Consider the following 15,793-nt stretch of genomic DNA (forward strand, 5'->3'; position numbering starts at 1 on the left):
CTGCCCCTGAGGCTCAGGCCGCGTCCTGGGTCTTGCCTGTGCTCCGGGATGACAGCCGCCTCGGCGGCACGATCTCAGCTCCGTCTAGTAAAAAAAAAAAACACCAGTCTCTGTTACGAGCTTCGAAGTCTAAGCCTGCCGTTTGTCATTCGTCACCCTGGCGTCCCCCCTCCTGTCGCATGAACCCACAAGCCCACTTTCTAACACATGGGGGCCTGACTCCTAAGGGGGTAATTCTAAGAACAGACTGGTGGGTAAATTCTTAGAAATAACACCAGGAACATCTGCCTCTCGTTTGGCAGCCTCGGTGGTCCGAGCGCGCGCTGTGACCCTGACTCTGCCGGGCTGAGGAGCTCTGTTGGGGCCGCTCGTGTTCCCAGAACGCTCCCCATTCCCCACCCCTTTTGAGTTTCTGCGGCCCGTCTCTGTTTGAGCTTAATCTTTTGTTTCCTTCTTTTAATTCGTAGCTTAACCGTGTCCCAAGTAGCAGTTCCTTAATTCCAGTTCCGAGTACCTGTTCACGCGCGGCCTCGTCAGTCACGGCAGCTGGGCTGGGCTCCCCACGTGCCCGCCCTCCGCTCCACGCAGCAGGGGTCCCCGGCCCCCCGTTTTGCCCGACCCAGGATAGAAAACGCTGGTCCCAAGTCGTGTGGATCGGTGTTTCTCTCGCAGCTCTGTCATGTGGGTGGCCAGCAGGCGCGTGACTTGACCGCGAGGCAGATGCTATGGCCTCTGTAATGACATGTTCCTTCTGAGCAAGTCCTGATCCCCCAGCAGAATGGCCTGGGCTGCCCAGACTGAGCAAAGTTGGATTTGCAAACCCAGAAAGAATGTGGGGAGGAAAAAAAATGCCTAGATTCTCACGTGATTTTTTTTTTTTTCCTTTTACTCTCCAACAGAGAAACCCCTCCCTCTCACCTCCTAGCCTGAGCAAGATGATCCAGATGGCCGGCGAGATTGCAGATGGCATGGCGTACCTCAATGCCAACAAGTTCGTCCACAGAGACCTTGCTGCCCGGAACTGCATGGTGGCCGAAGATTTGACTGTCAAAATCGGAGGTGTGTCCTTAGCTTTTCAGATCTGAGCAAGAATTCAACTCGCGTTAGCGTGCCTGTGGGGCGGTTTTCAGTGCAGCCTGTGAGCGCAGAGGCTTGCTCCTAGGTTGTAATGTCATCGCCTCCAGTTGATAGTCACAGGCCCAGCCAGGCTGGCTCTGATCCTGACAGCGTGTGGGCACCGCGGCCCAGGTAGTGGGCAAGGCTGAGCTGAGGCCAAGGCCCCTCAGTTGCCTCTCCTGGTGTTTGCGGCATTTCTTGGCAGAACAATTCTAAGCATTGGTTACCGAAGTAATCAAGGCAGTGTCCTTGGGTGACTTTGCCTTGGGAATAAAAGTTGCTTTCCAAAGTACCAATATTTCCTCCAGTTTTCGGAGGATACCCAGAGCATTTTCTCCCCCCCCCCCCCCCGGGGTCTGTGGAGTTTCCTAACGGTGAAGCCCCTGCACAGAAGAGCAGCAACAGGGAGGGGTAATCCCTCGGGTGAGGGCAGATAAGCTGCTGGCTGGGGTTCACACCCAGGCTGATTAGCCTCTAAGCTCTTGTCACACTTACTTAACTGACCAACCTGCTGGTGAGACCCCCTGTGGCCGCCACCCACTGTGACACCAAAAAAAGGGGTTGGGTTGTATTTCTGATCACAGGTTAGGATTCATTTCAGCCTTCAGGTTTGGCGTTTGCTTTGGTCTTTCAATCTGCCTGATAAAACACACACCACCTCAGGGCTGCTCCGGGACCCACCTGCTCTTACCAGGACCCTCGTCTTCCCAGGATGAGATTAGGATGGTTCAGAAAAATACCACTTATTTATCCAGAAAAGCTGCAGACAAAACTATTTAAAATTAACCTCTTTGTCTAGCTGTTGAACTGTCTGTTCGGGAAACCCCCACCTTCCTTTCCCAGTGTTTTGTTCCGTTAGCAATGGTTTCGAATGAAATGTTTTGGCCCTTTAGTGGACAGTAACTCTCCCTCCTGAACAGTTTCCAAAGGAGGGGTTAGTATCTTGATGTTTATTTGTGGGTGCTGGAGGTAATGAATGGAGCTATGTCCTAGAGCACACATTCCTTGGTCATCAGTTACTCATTGGGGAGTCACCGGTGTGTCCCTGGATTTGGCCCTTGGAGGCCTCCACACGTTTCGTGCCCCTTGAAGCCCAGAGACTGTCCTGCCCCAAGCTGTTCGGGGAAGAGTCTCTCTGGCCACTGTCTGGGCTTCCTTGGTGACCCCACTTGCTTCCCCTCCCTTCCCATTCCCCCCGCTTCTCTGCGGGGACTCAGCTTGTCCCCACGGGGATGCTGACCAGCTCCCCTGCCCCAGCGCTGCAGAGCCAGGTGGGCCTGAGCTTAAATTCTGGTTCTGCCCCTACTGGATGAGAGACTTGGGGCACGTGCCTTACTATGTTATGTGCCTCAGTTTCTTCACCTCTGAAAGGGGGATGACAGTGTAACAGACCCATGCGGTGGGGGGCGGGAGCCGTAGGGGACGGCAGGCGGGCACATGCCTGGCACGGGCAGGTCCCCCGTGCTGGCCCCTGCGGTCGTCACTGCCCTCCTTCCGCCCCTTCCCGGCACGTGGTGGGAGCTCGGCTTCGCTCCTTTCTCCCCTGCTCCGAGCGAGGGGCCATTGTGTCCCTTGCCATTTGAAGTCCAGATCGCCGGGGCCCGTGTAACCATGTGGCACATTTTATGGTGACATTTTCTTTGCACTTACAGGTTTTCTTCCAGAAATTTGAAGCTCTTTTGTGTTAGAGGAAATAGCTTGAGTTCTCGATTCCCTGTTTTACTTTCGGCAGAGGCGAGTCCTCTGACGGGCGCGTCCCTGGGCTGGGTCTTAGGGAAGACCTTACGTTTTCCCCTTTACTAGGGCTCAGGACTGTTTCCCATTGCCCAGCATCTCATGGGTTCTAAATCTGACAAGTAATTGTACCAGAGGCAACGGGGTGATCCTTGGCATGCAGAGCCCAAGCAAATGATGTTGGTTAACGTCCAGGGATTGGTTCGCTTTGTGGCCTTACCTTTCTGTGGCCGAGGTAGAGACGTGAATGTTTTTCAAAGGAGAGCAGCCCTTTCTCCCGGGAAGGAGCGCGGGAGAGTCCCTGGGAGGGAAGGGCTGTGTCGCCGAGCGGGAAATCAGTCTGACAAAGCAGCAATAATTTAGGGTTATCAAGCAAGCCTGCCATCAAACATAATTACGTGACATCTTCTAGAGACATGGAAAATGGGAGACATTTTCAAAAACGAGTGGGAGTATTATGTTGAAAAACATTACTGAGTAATAGTGCCAGGGGCCTGGTAAATAGCATCTCTTAGGATTCTTACTGTCGTTTTTTTCATCATGAATTGGCGCTCAGCATCCCCCTTATTAGACGGGGAACCCACGTTCCTCCCTGTGGCGATGGGGCAAGCGCCGTCGGGTAAAGGAGAGCCAGGTTGCTTCTGCCCCCCACTAGGTAGAGGACCGCGCGTGGACGGCCTTGGTCCGCGCAGGGCATACTCTTGAGAAACTCTCAAGGTAACTGCTCATTTGGTAACTGCCTCTCATTTGAAATGCAATAAAGGGATTCGCTTTTTTAAAAGAATCAGATTGTAGACCGGCCAGGCGTGGCTCAGCGGTGGAGCGTCAACCTGGGATCCAGGCGATCGGGGTTCGATTCCCGGTCGGGGCACAGGCCCGGGTTGTGGGCTCGATCAATGACTCTCTCATCATTGATGTTTCTATCTCTCTCTCTCCCTCTCCTTTCCTCTCTCTGAAATCAATAAAGATATATTTAAAAAATAATAATAATAAAAATAAAAATAATAATAAAAAAAATAAAAAATAAATTAAAAAAAAAGAATCAGATTGTAAGGGTGTTTGGGAGCAGCGATGTCTCGGTGTTTGCTTGTCACGTGGCCGTTTCGGCCTGTGAGGTTGCGGGCCCGTTAAGTGAGCCGCGCCCCGGACGCGGGTGCAGGGCCTCCTCCGCAGCAGCGAGGCCGCCTCTGAGCCTGTCCCCCGAGAGCTGCTCCGGCGGCGTAACTCTCCTGCCTTCTCTCCGCCGCGCAGATTTCGGCATGACCAGAGACATCTACGAGACTGACTACTACCGGAAGGGAGGGAAGGGCCTGCTTCCTGTGCGCTGGATGTCCCCCGAGTCCCTGAAGGATGGCGTGTTCACCACTCACTCTGACGTCTGGTAGGAGAGGCTTTTCCCGGGACGCGAGCCCCTCCGGCCTCCGCAGATCCCCCTGGCTTGGTCCCAACAGCCTCGTTTGCTTCCCGGTGCCTGCTCCTTGATACCCAAGCCCAGCTTTGGCTGAGTGATCCGTGGGCCACACCGCGTCCCTGAGGCCTTCCTGCGGCCAGAGGGCTGGCTGAGGACAGACGGCACTTGTGGGATGGGAAGAATCTGCGGGACCCACGTGCCTCTCAGTCCTCAGCCGCTCGCTGAGTGGCTCGAAGCCCACAGCGCGGGAGCCGGGACATGCCCGCAAACCTCGCCTCTCTGCTGCTCCCCGCCTGCCTCCTCTCGTTTTCTCTTTCACAATAAATACATTCTCTGTGCGTGGGCAGGGGAGCTGCCTCCCCGGACCTTCCGGTTGCAGGCATCGCTCTGTTCAGACCTGGAGGGTATGAGTCTTGATGGGTTGCCCTGTTGGTCTCAGTGCCGTGTTGTCTTTCAGTGGGCACAAAGAGATGCAGATGTAAATGTCCCCCTGAGTAATACACATCTCTTGGGGCGGAGAGCTCATCCGCAGAGGACGCACGGGACTCCCAGTGTCCCTGTTATTGGTGCGATTCCTCAGCGGCGTCGTGGCCAGGCAGTCGCGCTCGGAACGCGACTGGGGCTCTCGGCGCGCTGAGGCCCCGGCCATCTGCCTCCCAGAGCGTCAGCTGGGCTCCTGGCCGTCCCCCAGGGAGATCCCACTGCTGCCGTGTTGCAGCGGTGGCTTGTTTACGCAGCTCTCGGGGGGACCGCGGGGAGCAGCTATGTAAACAGTGCCCGGCGTCATTTCTTGCTCAGCTCCTGGACCTTCCACAGTCCAGGGGCCTTGGATGCTGTTTTGAAGAGAGGTGCGAATTGCAAATAGCGTGTGAACATCACCTGGCAAGGAGCGATTGCTTCTTGAGCTCCAGTCCGAGATCTGTTTTGCAATCGGCCTGTCCCAGACAGTTATCTCCTTACTGTCACCACAGTGCTCGACGTCACATCGAGATGCAGAGGTGGTGACGTGAGCTGGGAAGGCACCTGTGTTTTGCAGATGACAGCCTCACCTTTTTAAACGTTATGTGTCTGAAATTTCCCTGTGCATGCCTTACTGTTTTAATTTGTCCTGCAGTAGTTGGGTCTTCTAAACTAACAGGCCATGCTGCATGCACGGCGGAGCCTCACAGCTCCTCCTGCTAACCTTATTCCCTGGCTGCCCCCTTGCCCTCAGCGCAAGTCTGTGCTAAGGATTCTTCCTTGCCCGTGATCTTTCCTGCCCAGCCGTGGCACCCTCCTCGATCCCCACCTCTGAGGCTGAGCCCTTCCCAGGCCAGCAGCTCCCCAGCTCCCGGGGTGCAGGCCTCCCCTCTCCCTGGCCCCACTGGACCTGGGAGATTTTCACACCTCCGCTGGATGATTCTGTTGTGCAGCCAGCACTGAGAGCCACTGGGCAGAGGTTTCCCAAACTGGGAGCTTGTCAGACAGTTTGACTCTCCCAGACCACATTTGAGGCCACAGATCGCTGTCCTGGCAGGACCTGGTGATCCACATTGGATTACTTTGGGATAAAGCACGTTTGGGAGACGGCCCTGTCCTCACTTGGCTTGCTTGTGGTTCAAGTTCAAGGGCCCCTGAAGCTCCCTGCACTTCAGCGTCCTCAGGCCCCCAACCAGGGCTCCGTTACTGTGCAGGAGACACGGTGGCAGCAAATAAGGATGGATGTCCCACCGGCGGCGCGGTGCCTGGCGCGCTGGCCGGCACGTGCTCGGGGCCAGGTGGAAGGACGCTGGCAGGGCGGGCAGCCTGGCTCTCTGCACCCTTTCTGAGGCCTCATGTCGCTCTTCGCACTGCAGGTCCTTTGGAGTCGTCCTCTGGGAGATTGCCACGCTGGCCGAGCAGCCGTACCAGGGCCTGTCCAACGAGCAAGTCCTGCGCTTCGTTATGGAGGGTGGCCTTCTGGACAAGCCGGACAACTGCCCCGACATGCTGTACGTACTGCCTGGGTCGCCGCGGGGCTGGGGGCGGCGCCGGCGAGGCGTATCCTGGAAGGACCTGTGTCCTTGTGCGGGCACCTTCTTTCCACTCTGTCTTCCTCAGCCCTGTAGTTCTGATCTGCAGTTTGCACCGCGGTTTCTCAGGCTGGCAGCTCCGTGAAACCTTTGACAAGGGCAATCCTTCCTTTCTCCTTGCAGAGTTTTAAAAAGAGGCAACAGTGAGACACCAGTGACTCTTTACTGGAGCTCCAGAGCCGGTGGTGCACCAAGCTCTGTGGTCAGGACGCCCGTGTGCACTGTGCAGGGTGAACCTCTTTCCCCGGCACATCCAACATTGCTGCCCCCACAGTGGGGTCCCCCAGGTTCCTCCTGTGTCAGGTGTTTACAAACTTCATAAACCATGTGGCGACGTGCTCTCTGGAGCTTCACTCGGTGGCGTGTGTGGACTGGAGCGTGTTCAGCTGTCCCCCTGCAGACACGCCTCTGGGCGTGTGCAGCTCTGGGAGCGGGCAGACTGGTCTCCTTACCCCTCTTCTGTGCAAAGGACCCCACGCAACTCTTAGTTCCTGAGAGTGTCTGGTAACGGGGAAGTGTCCATGGTGCCTCGTGGGCTCACTGCTCTGCGTTCTGAGGAGAAGCCCCTCTGCTGGCAGGAGTGGGAGCAGCGGAAGGCAGGGGGCGCTGGGCCGAGCAGAGGAGGGTGTGAGGTGTGCTATGGTTGGGTCATCAGGTGCGGGGCAGGCACAGGTGGGGAGCACTGGACTTGCTTTCAACATGCACGTGGAGGCAGGGCTCAGAGATTCTTCTGGACCCCAGTGGGGGAAGGTCGGCTGCCACTGGTACCTTGAGAGCAATTCAGGAATTCTCCAGAAGTGCTTGTCCGGATAGGTTCAGCTCCGTAAGGAAGGCAGCATCCATGCATCAGTGAGAGAGTGTGTGTGTGTGTGTGTGTGTGTGTATTGGGAAAGGGGAACCCACTGATCAGCTGAGCATGGGCCTGGTCCGGGAAACCTGCATGTGTCCTGGGCATGGAGTGCAGGGTAGGGGCCTCAGTGACAGGGGGCTCCACTTTCCAGAGGACAGTGTATAAGGGGGCCCCAGGTTTCCTGGGTCCCTCATCAGGGAACTTCCCAGCACAGCCTAAAGTTGGAAAGGAAACAGTAGGCCACTTAGTACATTTTCTTGCGCAGCATGGAAATTCTTTCTCTCCCCACCTGTATTAGTTTTCTATTGCACTATAACGTTACCTAAAACCTAACAGTTTAAGACGGCAATAAGCATTTATTGTCTCACAGTTTCTGAGGCTTGGGAATCTGGGAGCCGCTTAGTTGGATGGCTGTGGCTCAGGGTCTCCCGGGAGGTGCAGTCTTGCTGGCAGCCAGGGCTGCAGTCATCCGAAGGCTTGACTGGGGCTGGGAGCTTCTTCCAAGGTGCAGCGTGCATGTGGCTGAGTGCCATGTGACGTCTGAGTTTCTCTATGATGCTGCTTGAGGGTCCCCATGCTGTGCAAGTGGTTTTTAGAGCCGGGCTCAGCAATATTTACTAAAAGGTCAGAGAGGAAATATTTTCAGCTCTGTGGGCCCATCCGATTACGATTGCGAAAGTAGCCACAGACGTCACGTGAGCAAGTGTGGCTGTTCTCCAATAAAACTTTATTTTTGGATTCTGAAATTTGACTTTCACATAATTTTCATGGCTCAAAATATTATTTTGATTTTTTCCCCCCAACCAGGCTAATCCTTAAATAGGTGATGTTTTAGCAGCTCACAAGGTCCCAGAAAGCAGCTGTGGGATGTGTTTGTGCGGTTTGGGAAGGGGGGAGGAGAAAGATTGTTTTTGAGCTTTGTCTTTGACTCAGGAAAAGTTTACCTCTGAGGACCTTGCGGGACTCCTAGAGCTGATCCAGCTCCAGGGAAGCGGAGTTTTAATATTGATTTAATACACCTGGGAGCAGCCCACCTGCCGTGGGAAAGGCAGTCCTTCCTGTTCCCAGCGTAGAGCCACGAGGAAATTACGCGGAGTGGTTACTCTTGGATATTAAATGTTTAATCCAGGAGGCATCTCTGCTTTGCCATCCAGAACCCCCTTGGGAAATTTTTCACCCTTCTAAGAATAGATCAGAATGAAAGGAGGCAAGTTGGTTTTGCAGGGAGTGTCTGTGTTGTCCTCACGAATTTATTGATGAGCTTAGGTAAGGAAGACGTGTTCTGGGAGACGGTTCTTTTGTTATAAGAAAAAAGAGTGGACTCTTGTTTCTCCCTGGGGAGAGGAAAGCCGCTGAGCCCTTGGGAATTGCCCGAAAGCCCTGCTGGGCCTCCACGGTGGAGAAAACCACTTCAGTTACGGGTTCCAGCCGTCTGAGCGGGCACCCCCAGGGCAGTGGGGGGCACGGTGCATGACGGCCGCTGGTGGCTTCGGCTGTTTGGTGCTACCCGGGCGCAGGTGAGGCCGCATCCCCTCAGTAGCGCAGAGCCCAGGCTTCAGAGGAGGTCTCCATGGTCCCGGCGTCCAAGTGTCCAGGCCCGGGAGTCTTAACACCAGGACTCAGTTTGAATGAACTCAGCAGGTGGCACAAGAGCCAGATTCCTTGTATAGTGTGCTGGCAATTTCGTGTTTTAAATTGATGAGGAAGCTCATTCTTAGCCTTCTCTTGTGCTCAGGTCGCCACACTTACACTGCCGATGTCCTTGAGCTCCTCTGGGTCGTGCTGACTGCTGGCCTGGAGTTTGCAAGCATGGTTTTTGTTGCTGGTTTTGTAGGACTCGAGTGCTCAGGTAGGATCCGGCCAGGAGTGGCTGCTCCTGCCCAGGCAGCCTTGCGATGGGCTTCCCGTGGTCCACGGGGCCCGCATTTGATCTCTGCCTGAAGACAGAGTATAGGGGGGCAAGGGGTCAGGAGGGCCCCGCTGTCCCACTGCCCCTCCCGGCTGAGAAGTGGTTCATACAGCAATCTTGGCTGTCGGGGGCTGCCGGGAGGAGGTGGCAGAGGGCACACCAAGCCTCTGGGTCCTTTCTGGAATCTGCCTCTTTGCTGTGCTGGTCGCTCATCACTGGGACAGGGTGGCGTGCTAAAGCTGGGCTGCCGGGCTGCAGTGCGCACCTTGGTTGTGCTCACCGCCTGTGGGCACGCGGCAGGGCTGGGAAACTGAGGCAGGCGATGCGCAGGATGGTGCGGGTGGAGCAGTCGTCCCCCAGCCTCCTGGGTCCCGCTTGTCTGTGTGAGGCTGCCCCATTCGGTCTTGTCCCTACCCGGCCACAGGGCTGTGCAGCACCCCCCCCCCCCAGTGGGGGAGTTCAGTGGAGGACACTCAGACTCACCAGAGCTGACTGGCTGTAAAAAATGTGCTTTTCTAAAGAGGAGTTCTATCAGCTCATAAATCCTTCTAGAATCCACTGGAAAGTTTTCTTGTGGAGACAGTGTAAACAACGTCTGGAATCCCACAAAGTCAGAAAGACTTCCTTTTATGGACAGCTCTGGAGGGGCTGGGACTCCGGAGTGGTTTAAAAGTGGCCCCACGTGGCCCGTGTGTGCTGATGTCACTCACAGGGCTCCCCTGCTGGTGGCACCTCCTCAGCCGCGGGCCATGGGCGCAGAGCCAGGGTGTGTCACGAGTTCTCGGCCGTGGTCACACTTCTATCCAGGGTGAAGCCCGTCAGCCAGAGAGGAAATCACAGCTGAGCCTTAGAGGGATTTCATGGATTTCTGGGAGGTCCTTTTTCTTAGGAAGTAATGGGGGACCTGTGAAAGGAGCTGCCAGTTTATCACTGCAAACCCTCCACAGCACTGTGGCTGTCGGGCGACATAGGAGAGGGAGGGTCTCCTGGTGGGTCATGGATTCTCTGTTCAGGAAAAATTCCTTCTTTGGAGGCAGGTGGCCTTCAAAGTATTTCCCAGAGGCTCCATGCCAGCTCCACCGTCACTGGTTTGGGGACCTTGGACAAATGAGTTAATCTCTCGGCACTTCCACTTTCTCGTCTCCAAAATGGGGTATTTTCTAGTACCCCTGCTTTCCAGCCTCGTGAGAATAAAGCAGCTCGCAGATCCAGCTTACCCCGCCCCCGTGTGCTGCTGAGAGATCGGCCAGCGCCAGCCTCACGGGCACCATCGTGGCCTGGACGCGGGTCGTTTAGTGGGGAGGGGACGATCGAGTCACTCTTCATATCTTGCCTGACTTTTTCTTCCGGAGCTGGGGTGGCAGGCATTTTCTGTAAAGGGCCACACAGTCCATACTTTGGGCTCAAAGGCCAAATGGTCTCTGGTCCGGCTACTCAGCTTGTAGTTGGAGCTTGAGAGCAGCCACAGACACTGTGTACAAATGAGCGAGTTTCTGTTGCCACAAAACTTGATTTATTAAAACAGGCAGCAGAGCCGGCGGCCAGCCTCCCTCCCATTCCCACCCCCTTGGGGCCACATCCTGACCATCTGACTTCCCCTGACACCTTCTCCCATGTCTTTCAGGGTAGCTGGCCTGGTAGGCATCGGGGCTTTCCCTGTGCCCCAGGGGCTTCTCTCCTCGGAACTTTCCCTGGGGCCACAGGTGGTCTGTTGGTTGAGCGCTCACCCTGGCAGACAACTGGAAGCCAGTTTGGGGTGCCTTGACCGTCCTAGATATGAGGAGCTCCAGTTGGCTGTTTTTGGTGAAAAGCACCTCTTTAGCCAGTTTTGTGTGTGTGTGTGTGTGTGTGTGTGTGTGTGTGTGTGTGTGTGTTTTAAAGCAGAGAGTAGAATTTTCCAGCAAGAGCTCATGTGAGAGGGCCCTTCTCGGAACCATGGCCTCCTCTGTACTGGACATTTGCCTGTACAAATGCCTGGACATTTGCTCGGTCACCTGTTTTTTGCTCCAAAGGTTAATTAGCTCACTCTCTCTGATTCTGGTTAATAAGCAGCAGCCTCTTGTCCTGCAGCCACTCTGAACCCTTGCCACAGCCTTTCCTGGTTTGGGGTGGCTGGCTGCACCCCGGCTGCGTGCCTCCTGCTCTCTGGGGGCTCAGTCCCATTGCTGGGATGACTCCCTGTGGCCCCTGTGACTGAGGGCTTCACAGGTTTGCAGGCCAGGTGCCACCGTGGCCCAGCTGGTGCGCTCCGGGTGCAGCTCGGACCTCGCACATGTTCTCTGCCTGCCCCTGGCTTGTGCAGGGACTGGAGCACAGGGCTGTCCCTCCCTCGCTGGCCTGGTGGGGTCCCAATTCAGCTCAGTAGGCAACCTCTGCCCCGCACTCAACTAGCCATCTAATGGACACTGTGCACCTGGACGTGTCCTTCTCGGGAAAGGGGAATCTGGGTTTTGCGTGGGGGTTTTGCATGGGGGTAGGTCCTGGGTCTTGGGTGAATATGGTGGTGGGAGAAGTCAGGAGAAGCCGAGGGTTACTTGGGCCATCGAGATGGAAGCCAGAGGCCCCGAGAGGGGGCAGAACTGCCATCAGTGCGCTCACTCTGCACGTGGAGGCGGGCGGAGTGCAGCACACGGCCCGGAGGCGGCTGGGCCCGGTGCAGCCTGGCAGGTGGGTGCATCTCTGTCCCCCCCCAGGTTTGAACTCATGCACGTGTGCTGGCAATACAACCCCAAGATGAGGCCTTCCTTCCTGGACATCATCGGCAGCATCAAAGACGAGATGGAGCCTAGCTTCGTCGAGGTCTCCTTCTACTACAGCGACGAGAACAAGCCGCCCGAGGTCGAGGAGGAGATGGAGATGGAGATGGAGATGGAGCCCGACAACATGGAGAGCGTGCCCCTCGACCCCTCGGCCTCCTGCGCCTCCCTGCCGCTGCCCGAGCGACACCCCGTGTACAAGGTGGAGAACGGCCCCGGCCCCGGCCCGGGCATGCTGGCCTTCCGGGCCAGCTTCGACGAGAGACAGCCGTACGCGCACATGAATGGCGGGCGCAAGAATGAGAGGCCCGTGCCCCTGCCCCAGTCTTCGACCTGCTGATGTGGGTCCCCGAGTCTCGTGCAGACAGTGATCTGTGTGCACGCTCGGTGGGTGGGGGGAGCGAGTTCTAACAATCTGTTCACAGCCTCCTGTACCTCAGTGGATCTTCAGAACTGCCATGCTGCCCACAGGGGACGGCTTCTCTGCAGTAAACACACTTGGGATGTTCCTTTTTTTCAATATGCAAGCAGCTTTTTATTTCCCTACCCAAACCCTTAACTGACACGGGCCTTTAAGAACCTCAGTGGCAACACTTAATAGCAACAGGACACTTGAGAATCGAGTCTCCTCACTCCTTCCCTGTCTGTCTGTCTGTCTGTCTCTCTCTGTTTCATAATGGAAAAAACATTTGCCACAAGCCCAGCCAGGACGCCCTTTTTATCAGATTGAGGAAATGGCTGTCCCTCCCTGTGGCCCCATCTTGTTCCCATACACACCTGCCCATCACCGTCGTAGGTCTTTATAAAAAAAACAACCTGTAGTGATGGCATTTTTTAACTGTATCTTTAACTTTTTTTAGGGACACATGAAATTTACCAAGGGCCATCATCCATCCAAGGTTGTTACCATTTTAACGCTGCCAAATTCTGCCAAAACCCAGGGCTTTGTCCCTCACAGCCCCTGCGCTTGTTTCCTGGTTAGCAGAGGCACAGGCGAGCATGGTCTCTGGTCCCTCCTGTGAGAGCCACGCTGGCCACGCCTGCCGTCTGACTGTCCCCTGGTGTTCTTGTCCAGCCTCACGTCCACACAGGTCAGTTTGCTTTTGACGAGGTTATTATTCAGGGGAATTGGACAGAGTGGGACTTGAAGTCAGAGAAGACGGGGAGAAGCCGCCCTGGCTTCCCTGTGCCACCTCCCCGCCCCCACCTCCTAGCCCCAGGAATTCTGTAGCAAGCAGACCCTGTCGAGGGAGAGCCTGGCAGGCAGGCTTTGAGCAAAGGGCCCACGTGCCAGTCTCCTGCCCCACCAGGTCCCCCTCCTGGCCCCCAAGGACACAGATGAGAAGGGGTGTCCAGGGACTGAGCCCAGCTGTTCATGCAGCTTTGCAAGGAAAGCAATTCAGACCACACAACAGTCAGAAGAAAAGCAGTAAATGGATTCAAGCATCCTCAGCTTTGTTGACATTTCCTGTTGCTAGGACTTCTCCAGGGTCTTACAGCTCTATGTCAGACCACGAAACATTTGCATACACGTCTTTAACGTCACTTTTATAACTTTTTTACGGTTCAGATACTCATCTATACGTCTGTACAGAAAAAAGAAAGCTGCTATTTTTTTGTTCTTTTTCTCTGTGGATTTAACTATGAAAACTTTCAGGTCTCTCCCTCTCCCCTCTCTGCTGTCGCCAAGAAACTTCCTGTGCTTTGTACTAGACTCCGTGACTTTCTCCCTCTTTTCCCAGTAACTGACACATGTAGGACATAATTTGCCACGAACTGTTCGATGCCTTTTTATAACTCACTCCCCCCGTCCCCGCTCCCCTGGCCCCGGTAGTTCTGTTACAACCTGTAGGCTCTGTGAGGCTGGCGAGGGAAGTAGGTGGAAAGAGGGTCCCTCCTCCGCCTGCTCTCACACAGCATTGGAGCCTGTCACCCTGCGAGACGTGATACAAGCTCAGGTCAGGACACAGGTTGAACACTTCACACGTCCTGTTCAGTGTTTCTAGTCACAGTGCAGGAAAGCCGCCCCTTCTCTTTCCCTGGCCTTCGTTTTGGTTGTGACACACATATATCTTTTTTCTTTTTTTTTTTTTTTTTAATTCTTGGGTACAACAGCAGTTTGAACTGCAGACACTAGTCTTTGGATTACATTTTTTTTTATTTGTTTCCTTTTAAGTGGATATTTAATCCTTCCATCCTATGAAAAACAGCTGCTGGGTCCAAGGGTGCAGCAGAGTGTGGTCCAGCGGGCCCCTCTGTGGCCTTCCGCCACCACCCTCCAGACCGATCTACCTGTTCTCAGAACCAGGAAATCCCCAGGGACCTCCTTGCACGGGCAGGGAGCGGGCGCAGGGGCAGCTCCTGGCGGTGTCGGCAAGCCCGCCGCCAGGTCTGCCGGGCACGCCCGAGCTGAGCCACAGTGGCCGAGGAGCCCGTGCTCACTCCAGGGGACCAGGGCCCTGGCGCTGGCACGCTTTCCCTGGCCAGGAATCCAAGTCCTCAGGGCCCGGGGGTCTTTTGTTAAGTTTTTAGCACTTCTCACCAGAATGATGACAGCATAGACTTGCTTCTGGGATGGAAACATTTAAATTATGAGTAAGAACAAAGCTCAGATGTGATGATTGCTAGCTGTGACTAGAGATTCGATTCAAGAAGGAAAGTTGGGAGTGCTGGTGCTCGTCAGTAGATTCAGTCCCAGTATTTTCTCTAGCCTCTGTCCCATAGTTTGTCCCTTTAAAAAACTGAGTAAAAGAAAAAAGTTAATTGAGAAGGTATATGTAGGAGTTCTCTTTTCTGGTTCCAGTTTCAACTGTTGGAGAGAAGCCCCTTATGAATTGAAATACTGACAAAAAGGGTTTTTGCGTGTATAAGAAGGGACAGTTTTTGTTTTTTGGGTTTTTTTCAAACATTTATCTACCTCACACTTATTTTTTATATGTGTATATACAAAAAGGAATACATCTCACATTTCTCAGCACCTGACAATATGCCATTGATACCGGTAACCTCATCCACCCACAGGCGCACACACCCGTGACGCAGGGCCAGGCCAGGCTGTGTCCCAGGGTCGCAGCAACACTCTCTCCCCTCTCCTGTCATTTCAAACAGCTTGCCTTTTCCTGAGCTGTCTCATCTGGCCTTGCTTTCTTCTTCTTCTCCTAACTCGGTTCCCTAAGAGGTTGTGAGGTGTCAGTATTTCCCCCCTCGGCCCAGTGTCCCCGCTGGTTGTCTTTGAAACCAACTGCTTTGTGCAGACAGACTGGCGATCAGATTCTGTCATTGGAAGAGCAGTGGTTTCCCGGGTTTTGAGGGCAGGAGGGGCCGAGGGGCAGACCGTCTCCGTTAGCATCCCGCCTGCAAAGGCACAGTGTGTGGGTTTGCTTCAGCGGGCGCCACTCTCGCAGCCCCGGCGAGAACCGCAGCAGCCTCAGCGCTGAGCCCCGCCCGCCAGGCCTCCTGCTCGAGAATGCAGAGGTCCCTACCTCCCAGCCCATCCCTTCCAGAATGTACTGCAGAGAAAAGTCCCCGTCCCCCTCTCCAGACTGTTCTCTCAACTTCACCCTCATTTCCTCCTCCCTCCCAGGGGAAAACAAAGATGTACCAAACCTTCGGGCTGGAGAGGGTAGTGGTCAGTGCCAAGCCTCCTTCTGGGGTGTCGCCCCTCCCACCAGGCCGTGCCTCTGTCCGTCCTGCTGCTCACAGGGGTGGACGGCACATCCCCCGATTCCAACAGCTGCTCTCACAGGCACTGGTGGTTTGATCTGGGCGACATGGGGGGGCTCTCCAAAGTGTGGGCAGCTCCTTGAGAGTCCCAGTACTGCAGCTAAGCTCAGGGGCAGTTCCCCTCTTGCAGGAACACCCCTCTCCTCTCCCAAGTCCCCTGGGACCTCGAGGTCATTGAGAAATACTGTCTGATCAGGGTTTTCTTCACCCACACTGTAGGTGACCCCTTGGAATAGTGGCCTC

At 55.2% G+C, this 15,793-nt stretch overlaps 1 protein-coding gene across 2 annotated transcripts in view; it reads left to right on the forward strand.

Moving 5' to 3' along the window:
* The window catches only part of IGF1R (insulin like growth factor 1 receptor), a 195,537-nt gene extending 183,089 nt beyond the window's left edge, over positions 1-12,448 (forward strand). For both annotated transcript variants that reach the window (XM_081124386.1, XM_081124385.1), the window contains exons 18-21: positions 900-1,059; positions 4,102-4,231; positions 6,097-6,231; positions 11,765-12,448. In XM_081124386.1, the coding sequence (XP_080980512.1) occupies positions 900-1,059; positions 4,102-4,231; positions 6,097-6,231; positions 11,765-12,167 (828 nt within the window). In that variant the 3' untranslated portion in view covers positions 12,168-12,448. The remainder of the gene's footprint in view (positions 1-899; positions 1,060-4,101; positions 4,232-6,096; positions 6,232-11,764) is intronic.
* The last annotated feature ends 3,345 nt before the right edge of the window (positions 12,449-15,793 follow it).

This window comes from Miniopterus schreibersii (assembly GCF_964146895.1).
Source record: "Miniopterus schreibersii genome assembly, chromosome: 22".
Lineage (NCBI taxonomy): Eukaryota > Metazoa > Chordata > Mammalia > Chiroptera > Miniopteridae > Miniopterus > Miniopterus schreibersii.